This window comes from Toxorhynchites rutilus, chromosome 2 (assembly GCF_029784135.1).
Source record: "Toxorhynchites rutilus septentrionalis strain SRP chromosome 2, ASM2978413v1, whole genome shotgun sequence".
Classification (NCBI taxonomy): Eukaryota; Metazoa; Arthropoda; class Insecta; order Diptera; family Culicidae; genus Toxorhynchites; species Toxorhynchites rutilus.
In genome coordinates, this window is record NC_073745.1 from 251,606,305 (window position 1) to 251,619,340 (window position 13,036).

Genomic DNA, 13,036 nt, shown 5'->3' on the forward strand with positions numbered 1-13,036 from the left:
ATTCCAGAACGACATTCACTTTCTCGGTGACTAAACAAGCGAAATAAACTCTTTTTGTTAATAACAACCTCGAAAACAGTAGCAATGCTTCATAGCGCTAATGCAATCCTAGCTGAAGGCAGTTTTGCAACTGGCAAGCGAACCCAAATAACTTATAACATTCCAGTAAGACATTCAAGATGCTTGGTATTCCCCAAATATTTTTTGACGCACAACTTTATGATGACGGGAAACGAACAATGTTAACTGAAAAAGACTGAATTATGCCACACAGCTTGTACTCTGCTGTAACACCCATCGAATTCGCTGATGAGTTTGTCAAGAGCGACCGCCTTTACCACCAGCGGGGGGAGCTTGATTTTGGTTGCTGCCTGGGTAACGGCGTTTACATTTTCGACCGACGCGCCGAAATCGCCTACTTCGCTGTTGTTCGATGCGGTGTCACACTCGCGAAGGCTCGGTTCAGTGCGAGCGCTTTTCACTGCACCAACATCGCGTGCATCATTGAACGACGCTTGCCTCGAAATATTATTGCCCCTGGCAATGCGTTGGTTTTTTGCAGGGCTCGAGCCTGCCTTCCTCTTCTTCTTGTTCATCATACACTACGCGAAGCGTCCAATTTATGACGCGGAATGAAAAACACACGATATGAATAACGTGAAAAACCAACAGAAAAACCAAACGACGATATCCAAGTTGGATTACCACTGGTGGGGTCCAATCTTAGATCGAAGCGCAGCGAAAGCAAAGTGAACTGGATTACTCAACAGTCCGATGCCGAATGAAAGTTTGCCTCGGCGAGATCCACTGTTTATACTCTAGGCAAGTATTCCCCTTCATTCTTCTACTTTTCCTTTGTTCATGGGGACTTTGAATCCTACGATTTCCCCTCCGTTGGTCGTCGATAAGTTGCTCGTTATTGACAGGTCTGTTCGGGAAAGCACACAAATGGACAGAACAAATGTATGGGAAAATGGAAACGCCTCAAGTTTTCATGAATTTTAACCATTTACAAACCAGGGTATTCTAATGTATAGCATATTAAACAAATCTTAGGGAATTTCCGATTCGTTTAGTATGTTTATCGCCAAAATCCTTTCGCGTCAAAAATAGTTATTAACGTTAACTTTATTTCATAAAAACGTGACCTGTTTTTGGCACCCTTAATGAAAGACGTAGTTCTACGTCAAAAGAAAATTGAATATTATTCAATATTAAATTGTGATATTATTAAATGTATCACTATTCAGTTCTAAAAACGAATTCAAATTTTAAAAATTCGAATTTCCCAATTCACAATTTTACAAACTTGCCCATCCCTTTTACCATTTTGCCTGCAATATTTACAGAATCCATCTATGGTAAAAAAATGCTTACCAACGTGAGTTAACTCTCCACAAATTTGTAGACACCCAATGTCAAAAGTGTATGCATCTCTCGTTTTGCTCAACGAAGAAACCTCTTTCGCCAGAGCTATCTTGCAAGGAGAACCTTTCTGAAGTTTTTCTGATGAACGTGAAAGTCGCCTTTAGTGCAAATTTTCATCTGTAATTCGCAAACAAAGTAAGTAATACACCGTGACTGCGACAGCAAAATGGAATACCTACAAAATCGAACGGTTCTCCGAGCTACTCCGAGATATTTTGCAACCTTCGATTTTGCGTCGAACGAAAGTTTGACCTCGGTTGGCAGGCAGGATGAGAAGCACCAATGTGGAACACGACTTTTGTGTCAGCTCGCAGAGCAAGAAAAGGAAAATGAGTAATGTCACAGCCGCTTCGAATGAAAAGAAGAAAAAAAAACAATATGATCTGTCAAATTTTTGTTGATACAAATCTGGAGTGAGTAATTGTGGGAATACGTAATTTCCTAATCGTGATTCGACGAGGTACGAGAATATGGCTTTTGTTTACGGTTTCAAAAAATTGTCAAAACAAAGGTTGGTTTTGCTGTCTGACGCCGCACTTTTTTCAAGTGCATTAAAAAAGTTTCCAATTAGCAAATCGCATTTTTCCAAAAATTGTTTCATGCTCATTGTCTGCAGATTCTCCGAGGTGAATGAATGATTTCCGAAGTTCGAAGTTCTGTGTTTTCTCCAATTATTACCTATTTATCGAGTCTGCTTTCTACACACCTATATGTTTCGTAAGGGTATTTATTCCTTTTCGATATAAGATTTTCCATTGTCGCTATTTTCCTACCATCCACTCATTTCTGTTAGAGAGAAAATTTTGGGGAAGCTCAGAAACCAGAATATATCAAAGTAACATAAGTTTCAACTGAACTCTTCGAATATAGATACTTGTGAAAAAAGCAAGGTGAACATTAGCAAATACATTGGAAGTATTCTATTAGATAATGAAAACCTTTCCATGCCTAAAAGTATTATATTGAACAATTTTTTCGCATAATTTTACTCAGGATTCATCTACCCAGTAAATATTACAGATAATTTGAAAGGGAATTTGGCATAACATTGATTTTCTGAAATCTTCTAATTACTCAAAGCTTGTAATCGATTCCTATTAGCAAATTAAGGGACAAAGGGGCGTTTTCCGATACATATTAAAACCTTCACCGTAACGTGAGCGTTACATATACCAACAACAAAATTATGTCCTAATTATTTATCAGCATATCCAATTTGTTGAACACCTTTCAGATGTCCAACAACGCAGCACACCGACATCGGTACAAAAATGTCGGCCTGGATTCGAATGAGATGCGCCGTCGACGAGAGGAGGAGGGAATCCAACTGCGCAAGCAAAAACGTGAACAGCAACTTATCAAACGGAGAAATGTGAATGTCGACGAGGAAGTGGACACGGGCGCAATCTCTACTGTAATTTGTCTGCCATTAGTCGGCTAATACTGAATCTGATGAATTTTCCATTTCCCCTATCAACAGGATGAATCACAATCATCTGACCAACACCCGCTGATCAAACAGGAAACGATCCAGGCACTGTACAGTTCCTTTGTGGAGGATCAGCTTGCGGCAACCCAAAAGTTCCGCAAATTGCTCTCCAAAGAGCCAAATCCGCCAATCGATCTGGTTATTCAGCATAATATCGTACCTCAGTTTGTTGAATTTTTGGCGAATACTTCCAACTCGACACTACAGGTGGGTAATATTGTATGCTTGATTGATGCACTGATTCACTAAAAGCCAGTTATTTCTGTCCAGTTTGAAGCAGCTTGGGCTTTGACCAACATCGCCTCAGGAACCTCAGAGCAAACGAGTGTTGTGATAGCCGCCGGCGCTGTGCCGATCTTCATCAAGCTGCTCGAAAGTCCGCACGTTGACGTGCAGGAACAGGCCGTCTGGGCACTAGGCAATATTGCGGGCGATTCACCGGAATGCAGAAACTTCGTATTGGATGCCGGCGTGTTAGACCCATTGCTTCAGTAAGTATAACTAGACGGACAGTGCAAGGAAAGCTTTCTAATCTACATTCTCACCATCCAAATAGTGTTTTGAGCTCGTCAACTAGATTGAATTTGACCAGAAATGCTGTTTGGGCACTGTCTAACTTATGTCGCGGGAAGAATCCTCCTCCAAACTTCTCCAAGGTGGAGAAAGGTTTGCCAATCCTGGCCCGGCTGATGTTCCACATCGATGTGGAAGTGCTAGGAGACGCCGTTTGGGCTGTTAGTTATCTGTCCGATGGACCGAACGATAACATCCAGGCAGTTATTGAAGCCGGGTGCTGCCGGAGACTTGTCGAGTTATTGCTGTAAGTTCTAATTTGTACGATAACATCTGTAATATAATGGTATCCTAATTTTGTTCCTTTTTTAAAATATTCAAAAACAGACACAACAATAACAATGTTGTGTCCGCTGCTTTACGAGCCGTGGGAAACATTGTGACAGGAAATGATAATCAGACCCAGCTGATTCTGAACTGCAATGTCCTTCCGTCGATACTGCAGCTGCTCAGTTCACCGAAAGAAACAATTCGGAAAGAGGCTTGCTGGACCATCTCGAATATTGCGGCAGGGAATCGACAACAGATCCAAGCCGTTATAGACGAAAACATCTTCCCGAGCATTATCGAGTTGCTATCGAAGGCAGACTTCAAAACCCGGAAAGAGGCAGCCTGGGCAATCACGAATGCCACCAGTGGTGGAACGATGGATCAAATCAAATATTTGGTAAGTGTTGTAGAATACTGTTTATTGTTGCATTTTATTCAGAATAGCCTCAATAAAGACAACTCAAATCAGGCGATTCCTTCCTTGAATTTTGCCCTTACCAACACATTTGGCGATCCATTTTTATTTATATAGATATCTGGAGTTTGGGCTCCTACTAATTGTTCTTGGCTTATCAAATATATCATTTTATCGCTCACGTGTTACAAACAGGATGTCTATAAACCATTGATATTCTAAATATCTCTAGAATAACACGTAAACATAGAAAGAAATGACTTTTTGTTTTGGTATGCATGCACTCATTAAGCCTCGGCAGAATGAAAATGGAAGAATATGGTTTTCAGTTCAGTGTGGTTGGCAAAGTCATATTCAACTGAGGATAGTCTGTGGACTATGAAGAAATACGCCTTCACATTCAAACGAAAATTAGTTTTGGCTTCTTGCAGCAGTTTCTCTGTCAACGTGACTCAACATTCTCACTATACGACTCGACTATCTCATTTCATTCCTCCCCGTCAAATGGCCTTCATTGCATATTGAAGTGATTCTCCCCAAAATAAATTTGTTTCTCTCTGTCATGTATCACGATGCATGTATCGATGTTCGAGTTCAACCTGGTTCGACATATCCTACAGGCGAGCCAGGTTTTTGTTGTATCGTACACGAAAATTGCTCACACATATAAAATAGCGCATTCGTTTTTGTTCGAGGTTAAACCGCAGGGAATCAATTGAAGGAAGTAAAGTTGAGACGTCTAGCCGAGTTGAATATATTTAAACTCAATGAAACAAAGTTGACGGCAATAATACATGTTGACGGCGAATTCCAAAGTAATCCTAGTTAGAGATGGGCAAAACAATTCATTTTGATGAACGGTTCAGTCACTAACCGTTTATCTAAAAGAATTAGTTCTTTTTAACCGTTCTTTCGCTCTTTCGTTCAGCGGTATTAAAAACAACATAGAATATTAGCTGGAACCCAACATCAATGGACAGCTATTCATTGATATCGTTGGATTGGATAGATTTTTTGATTCGTAAAGGATTTATATTTTTGAAATTTGGTGGAGAAAGATAAGGTGCTTCTTTAAAAGTAGCAAACTGTATGTGAAAATAGGTTTATAGGTCGACTATAACATATGTAATAAATTGATGCGCACAAAATATGTGCAATTTTTCATATTTTCTGTTAGGACGAAACACAGGATCCATGTAAGATCATGTTTCATAACGGTTCATTCAGAGTCCAAAATCCAGCATTTTCGCTAACAATCAATCATGCGAACAATCGGGACAAAACGTACCCGCAATGGGCCAAACAATGGATTGAACGCAACGAGAAAACCTTTTTCTCAACTTGTCCTCACTATAAGATTTTATGTTTACCTTATTCATGAATCGCCCCAGCTTCCCCCAGATTTTTTTCTGATAATCGGGAAGTATGCGAATGTTACGCGGAATTGAAAGAAAAACACATGAAATTGAAAACATAAAGCTTTGCCTTGAAAAATCAAATTTTATTTTCAACCTAAAATTGAGTATACATCAACAAAATAAACCCTGTATTATATGCTTTTTGCTCGGTCATAACAATATCGTTTTATTTTTCTTACAAACGTTCTCGTTCTATTTATCCATTCCGTCCAGCGCAAATCAGTTCAGCTGCACTCGTTCGTTCGCAAACAGTTCTCCCGCAAACACTTCGTTCTCAGTTCTCAGTTATTTTCCACACAAACAGTTCACTCTCAATCAGTTCGTTCTCAAAAAGTTCTTTCCCATACAGTTCATTCACAAACAGTTCGTTCTGAATCAGTTCGTTCACAAACAGTTCCTTCTCAAACAGTTCACTCTCAATTAGTTCGTTCTCAAACAGTTCACTCCCAAACAGTTCGTTCTGAATCAGTTCGTTCACAAACAGTTTACTCTCAGTTAGTTCGTTCTCAAACAGTTCTCTCGTAAACAGTTCTTTTAGAATCAGTTCGTGGGGCGAACTACCGTTCTTCAAAAAAGAGCGACCGTTCGTTCACTCTTTTTGGCAAACTAGTTCTTTCGTACCGTCCGTGAACGGTTTGCCCATCTCTAGTCCTAGTCGAAGCGAAGCTACTGAGAGGAGAGTCGATTTTAATTTCTCATCTTCGAAGATTTCGGGCCATGCTTCGCATGAGGAACGCTGCACCCATTCGGTTGTAAAAGTTCCATTTAGGTTTGACCAAAAAAGGTGAAGGGTCTCCTAATATTTTCCTCAAGTCTAACTCAAAGAAGGGATCATCTTGGTCAGGGTGTTTCCAATGAGGCTTTTTCGTAAAATTGCTTGAAATTTGACAGACGTTGCTCAAAAGATTTTGTTATAACAGTTTTTTGGGTAACCACAGACGTAAACGGCGCGTATTTTCTTGGTCGCAATTACCGCCCCTCGTGCGTTAATGTATAGTTTGCCTGCATCTCCATTACCCTTACGTAGATTTTTCTTCCAAAATTGAGGCTCAGCCTGTTTACGTTTTTTGAGATACGCCGGCGAATCCACGTACCTGTGTAGTGTATTCGTTTCCGCCGTCGTACCCTTTCTAGCATGGGTGCAAGAGAAGCACGAAATAAGGTAACGGGGGTAAATATGTTTTTGTTACAATAAAGGACTGTTTTATTATACCATTGTAAAGAGTGGAATGTCCAGGGTGGCCACCCATTCGGGAAAAGCGGGAAATGCGGGAAGAAGTCGAGAACCAAAATCAATCGGTAAAAATGCCGGGATTTTTTTGCACAGTGTTTTTTTAAGCTCTAAAATGTTACTGTGTATTTTAGCGCGTTAAAACGTCGCACGAGATGCAACAACTTTCTTTGTTCGATGTACTGACGGCTTATTTTCATCTAAATATTTTCCGAAATTTGAAGCGAAGAAACTTGAGGGTGAAATAATGAATAAGGCTGGCTGACGCCAAGAGAGTTGCGGCCTTGATGGACGAGAAAATTAAAATGTTCAAAAAGCGTTGAAAGTTCAAACTGTTTTGTAATAACGCTTAATAAACATAATATGAATAATTCACATTCTTTTCTCTTATGGTCTTCTTTTTAAGAGCAAAATCGTATCTTTGAAAAAATAGTAGTTAATAGTTGAAATTTAGATCCAGCATACAGGTCGAAACAAGTCCTTGAAATAATTCCAGGCTCTGGAGTAAAAATGGGATGTATTTTCAAGAAAAAGAAGTCAGATTCAGGATCATTAAAAAGTGCTACTTACATCGTCTTATTCGCTTAATCTCGTGTGATATGCCTCTATTCCTGCTAAGCATTTTAGTCCAGCGTTATATCAACAAAACAGGTTTTCTGTGTTATTTTATTTTCGATAATTAATGAAATGATTAAGAACGGGTTATTACTTTAAATAAAAACATGAAAAAATCCACATATCTTACTGAATCACATAATATGTTTTAAAAGCATGATTGCTTAATTTTTGTGATGTTCAGGCATGCGGATGAGATTTGTTTGAAGAATCTTAGTTACTTTATTTGATCTACATTGAATTAAGTGTAGAATTTCGATTGCATAGAAAAGTCGCATTATGGATTTTGGTTCAACTCAGAAACTGATCATAAAACGTATCCCGGACATGCTTGAAATATGTTTGGATGTGATCAATGATGTTCTGGTCAGTTATTCTATTAAATGAATTCTGAGTAAGTAGAGGTGGGGTGGATCTGATACTTCAGCGCTTCAGGTCCCTGGTGCATATATTCCAGAAACAATCCCGTCCGTATTTTCTGAGCCATACATCCAACCCAAAATCTGTTGCTCAGATACACACTGTCCAATTTTTTGTCGCATGCGGAACTTGGAAACAATACAGTAAACATATTTTCGAAAGTCGGGTTTCAAAAATCAATTTTAACTAACGACGCAATATTATTAAAATTATCATTTTTGAGAGTCGGGAATTTCGTTAAATTATACGGAAAAAAATGCGCGAGTTTAAAAATTCCAATTGAGTGGCCACCCTGAATTTCTTTTTTGAAATACATCGTTCAGCAACTAAGTTTATTTGGAAATGACAAAGAAATTTAAATTTTTTTTACGGAGCGTTGAAAACAGATTTTTTAGACCACCAAGTCAATATTTTGGCCCATCAACAATACCTATTCTGGCCCACCTCTAAACCACTTGCGTAATTTTTTTCACTAGCTTTTAGTCAGTTTTTCGAAGCATCATCGAGGGAGGGAGACTTGAGATTTCAGTGCGATATGAACGGTTCATACAAAATTTTTCAAAATTTATTGAGAAGAATTACAAAAGTGCCAAAACCATGTGATACAAGGCTTCGCGGAGGTAGTTTCTTGACCTATTCCATGTAAACACCTGTTTTAGTTGGCCGTGATACCTCTTCCGCAGTGAAGTTTTCGCTATTGAAGGCTTTTGAATGCCTGTTTTATATCATTTATGTATAAAAAATAAGACATTATTACCTGTAAATCAAGTTGTTGTTCCATCCAACGTGCAACAACCGCTCAGATCGGACATAAATAGAAAACATCCTTTTCTCCAGAACAGTGAAAAAAGTTTGAACCCTCAAAACTGTATTTTATTCTATACCAATTTTTTTCATTCATATATCATTTGAAAGAAACATGACTCGATTACTTCGGCACAAAACTTCACCACATTTGGTTGAGGCTACTTTAAGTAACTCAATTTTCAAATTAGACTTTCCAAAGGGAATTACATTGCTCAAAAGTGATATCCCTCATTCGTTCAATAGATTATTTTCAAAATTACACAAATGAATTCCGAATGCTTGTCTAACCATTGATCAAAATATTCGACAAATCTTTTGGCATATTATAAAGTGACAGTCGAAAAATATACGAGACTAGCTGACCCGGCAAACTTCGTCCCTCCCAAAATTTATTTTTTGTTATCAATACCTTCAAACATTCACGTTTTCTAGCTAAGCGAACGCCCATGGGTCCAAATTTTCAAATTTTTAATTGTCATGATCGGTTGAAGTGCACCCGTGGCCGAGTGGTTAGCATCTCACATTATCATGCCGGGTGTTCGGGTTCGATTCCCGTTCTGGCCGGGGGATTTTTCTCAGAGAAATTTCCTTCGACTTGCACTGTGGTCACGCGAGCTTGCCACTCGGAATACATTGAAGGCATGTTATTTGGCTTAAGAAATCTCAAATAAGTATTAATAATTGACGCTAGTTAATGTACACGTTGAGACGGCAAAAGTTCCACAGGGAACGTTAACGCGGGAAATGGAAGATCGGTTGAAATATGTGTAATATTTTTATGGGATCCCCTCTCCATTCCAGAGGAGGGGGGGTGTCATACCATCATAGAAACATTTGTCGTACCCAAAAACCCTCACATCCCAAATTTTCTCCATTTGCTTAATTAGTTTCGAGTTATGCAACCCCCCTTTTTTAGAAAGGAGAGAGGAGTGTCGAACCACCATAGAAACATTTCGTGCCCTCTAAAACCTACACACAGCGTTGCCAATGTTCCAGTTTAAACTGGATTCTTCCAGTTTTTTTTTCTCGATCCAGTCATCCAGTTGAACCCTAAAATCTTCCAGTTTTTTGGAATATCGTCCAGTTTTATCCAGTTTTTTATATGTGTACCCTAGTTTTATCCATTTTATGTAAAATAAATTTACAATGATAAATATTATCTGTCCCTCCCTCTTCCTATCCCTTATATAATTTTATTTTCTTACATTTATCATTCGACCTTGGATCGATCTCTCTTTTCTGCGACAGGCGAGGTTGTAATTCGGTTCTTTCCATTTTGTTCAATCGGTCGGTGTTTTGTCGAAAATTCCAAAACGAAGAGCTTTCCCAAATGGTGGAAACTTATCAAACTACTTTGAAAACAGGGTATCACTCAATTGTTAATTTTATTTAACAAGAATTAATGTGCTACACTGTGTTTCAATTTATATAAATATCGGATGTTCCAAACCATTCTGAAGTTCAGACCAATTGATCTACCATTCCATTCGCGACTGGTACAATGTCCATAGAAAGAAAACTTACCCAAAATAGTTCATAGAGTCCGCGAGCTATGCAGGCTATGAGTTTATATAAACATCAGATGTTATAGATCCTCTAAAACATTCTGAAGTTAAGGTCATAGAATAAATGGTTTCCATTGACTTCAATTGATATGAATATAAAACGCAAGTAACCTTGCTTCCGTTTATAACAAATGGATATTAGTTTCTCATAGTCACTCGAAGGAATTTTAGTTCTAAATATAATTAATTTAATTAATGCAAACAAACTCCCCTAAATAGCTAACAGCTAACATGCATAAAATGCATGTGAACCATAGTGTAAATTTTGCAAGAAAGCATACTATGCATATTTTGTCAAAAGTACTTTCTCGAGCTAGAGGAAGTATTTAAGGGTCCCTCATCTTGATACCGAAATTTGGTTTGTACAATCCTAATATAAGATGTAAATTTGCAATGAATAATACCAAAAAAAAATAAGAAAAATAGCTTCTCAATACCAAAATTTGATAATTTCAATACCAAAGTAATACTTGAGCAACGTTGTTTGTGGTTGTTTGAGTATTGAAATAAGAATGAGAATTATGAGAAGTTGTTTATGGTATTTTTTGGTATTTTACCTCGTATTTCATGCTGATCCGTGCCTACGCTACGCTCTTCTATCAGCGATTTTATGGATTTTATGAAGCGATAAATACGAAACTCTTCAAGTTTTGCCCAAATAAAAAAATCCCTCAAATATTGTTTCACAGTAATTTCAGTTACAGTTTTATGAACTACATACAAACACTACACGAAGCATAAAAAATTCTATTTCTCAAGCATTCTTAAAATAAAAAGGTTTTAGGGGATCCAGTTTTCTTCCAGTTTTTTTCAAAAATACTATTGGCAACCCTGCCTACACATGCCAAAACTGGTTCCATTTGCTTGATTAATTCTCGAGTTATGCAGAAATGTGTGTTTCATTTGTATGGCAGCAGTATATGCTAACTATGAACAAAATATCATTATCTAACACATTAGTATTTTGAAACGGCTCTTTCATAAGGTGGGGATGGAATATCAAACCACCGCAGGAACATTTATTGCCCCCTAAAACTTCCATATGCCAAATTTGGTTCCATTTGCTTGATTAGTTCTGGAGTTATGCGGAAATTCGTGTTTCATTCGTATGGCAGCACCCTCCCCTCTTCCTCCTTAGAGAGGTGGGAGGAGTGTTGAACCACCTTAGAAATGTTTCTTGCCCCCTAAAACCTCCACATGCCAAATTCGGTTTCGTTTGCCTGATAAGTTCTTGAGTTATGCAGGAATTTATGCTTCATTTATAAGGCAACCACTCCTTAGAGAGAGGGAGGAGTATCATCATCTGCCGAATTTGGCTCGACATGCTTGATTAGTTCTTGTGTTATTGCGGAAATTTTGTTTCATTTGTATGGCAGACTATTTGCTTTTTATGCAATAAATATCTTTGGGAGCGGAGACCGACATTGACATTGTACAAATGCTCTTTGTGCGGCCTGAATGGAGAACATAGCATGAACGTTTCGGGGCTTAACGTGTTAAAGAAGGTTTGCGTATTTTGTAACTCTGTCACTCATGGAATCTTCATGTTTTAGTGATAAATCAGGAAAAAGTTTGCTTTCAAGAAATACTGTGCAGAAGGAGTAACAATAACAACAAACACTTCAACAAATTTAGATTTGCAGATATTTTTCTATAACCAACAAATAAGTCAAACTATCTTTGCTTCGTTGACATGTGCATTCAATTCTCTAAAAAAGCTTTTTAACATTTCTAGGTTCAAGCAGGCTGTATACCCCCCATGTGCGAGCTCTTGACAGTGATGGACCCGAAGATTGTAACGGTAGCCCTGAATGGGCTGGAAAATATTCTCAAAGCTGGCAGCCAGCATAAAGTCAAACCGAATACCTATGCATTGCTAATTGAAGAGTGTTATGGTATGAATACACAAAACCCACCCGCCCTTAGAAAAATCCCATAGATGAAACTTTTTTTCCTCATCCACAGGCTTGGACAAAATCGAATTTTTGCAGTCTCACCAGAATAACGAAATTTACGAGAAGGTATTCAACATCATTCAGACATACTTCAGCAATGACGAGGAGGATGTGGCAGTCGCACCGTCCACCGAGAACAACCAATTCCAGTTCAACGCCGACCAGTCTGTGCCAATGGATGGCTATCAATTCTAATCATTTGAAATATGCTTCCAATCAAAGCCGACACATGCAACATAGAGTAAACCAAACTACCCAACAGAGACGGATGGCGAGAAAAATATTGTGAATCAATTTCTTTCCGAGAAAAAAAAAACTTGTTGGCGCAACTTTGTAAAAACAGAAAAAATGGGATTCCCATGGACTTGATTCGGTAATAACGGTTGCTAACCGAGCTGACAAAGAGACGATCAATAGAGAGAGACGACACATTTACAACGGATATGACCATATGCTGCATGCACTATTCAAACAGAAACAAGGAAAACACGATGCTAATTGTAGCTGATAGTGACGTAACTTAACGATGGCCTTTGATTGACCACCTTCTTGTGACCATTCTCCCAAAGGAAGATAAATATATACGGATTAACTGGAAAGAAGCCAGAAAGGACTTGTTTACTTGAAGAAAAACACAATATTGTTTCAAGCACGACCGCGAAAGAAACGGTTGTGTGAAAGTTTTTTGTGCCCTCACCTCTGTTACGTGGACTCGAAAATTAACATATGACGATCCAAAAAAAAACAGCATGATATTTATGACTAACATGAACAAAATGTTATTAGTGGTTTACTAGTGCTACCATTTGAAAAGGAAAAAAATAAACTGTGGAAAAGTGTAACAGCAGCA

The 13,036-nt window shown here is 38.3% G+C and overlaps 1 protein-coding gene across 2 annotated transcripts; it reads left to right on the top strand.

The window, feature by feature from the left end:
* Positions 1 to 1,406: 1,406 nt before the first annotated feature.
* Positions 1,407 to 13,036, top strand: LOC129770969 (importin subunit alpha-6). Of its 2 annotated transcripts, none has more exons than XM_055774180.1 (8): positions 1,407 to 1,563; positions 2,663 to 2,842; positions 2,909 to 3,124; positions 3,188 to 3,408; positions 3,474 to 3,737; positions 3,818 to 4,157; positions 11,967 to 12,126; positions 12,197 to 13,036. In XM_055774180.1, exons 2-8 carry the CDS (start codon positions 2,663 to 2,665, stop codon positions 12,379 to 12,381), a joined length of 1,566 nt encoding a protein of 521 aa, XP_055630155.1. In that variant the 5' UTR covers positions 1,407 to 1,563; the 3' UTR covers positions 12,382 to 13,036. The 2 variants fall into 2 exon arrangements, with proteins under 2 accessions (XP_055630155.1, XP_055630156.1); XM_055774181.1 differs by lacking the exon at positions 1,407 to 1,563 and adding an exon at positions 1,870 to 1,888.

Excerpts from the sequence above, each read along its gene's own strand:
- LOC129770969 (XM_055774180.1), top strand. The coding sequence starts at position 2,663 with ATGTCCAACAACGCAGCACACCGACATCGGTACAAAAATGTCGGCCTG. Across the intron at positions 3,125-3,187 it reads CTTCCAACTCGACACTACAG|TTTGAAGCAGCTTGGGCTTT; the intron begins GTGGGTAATATT and ends ATTTCTGTCCAG. Across the intron at positions 12,127-12,196 it reads GCTAATTGAAGAGTGTTATG|GCTTGGACAAAATCGAATTT; the intron begins GTATGAATACAC and ends CCTCATCCACAG.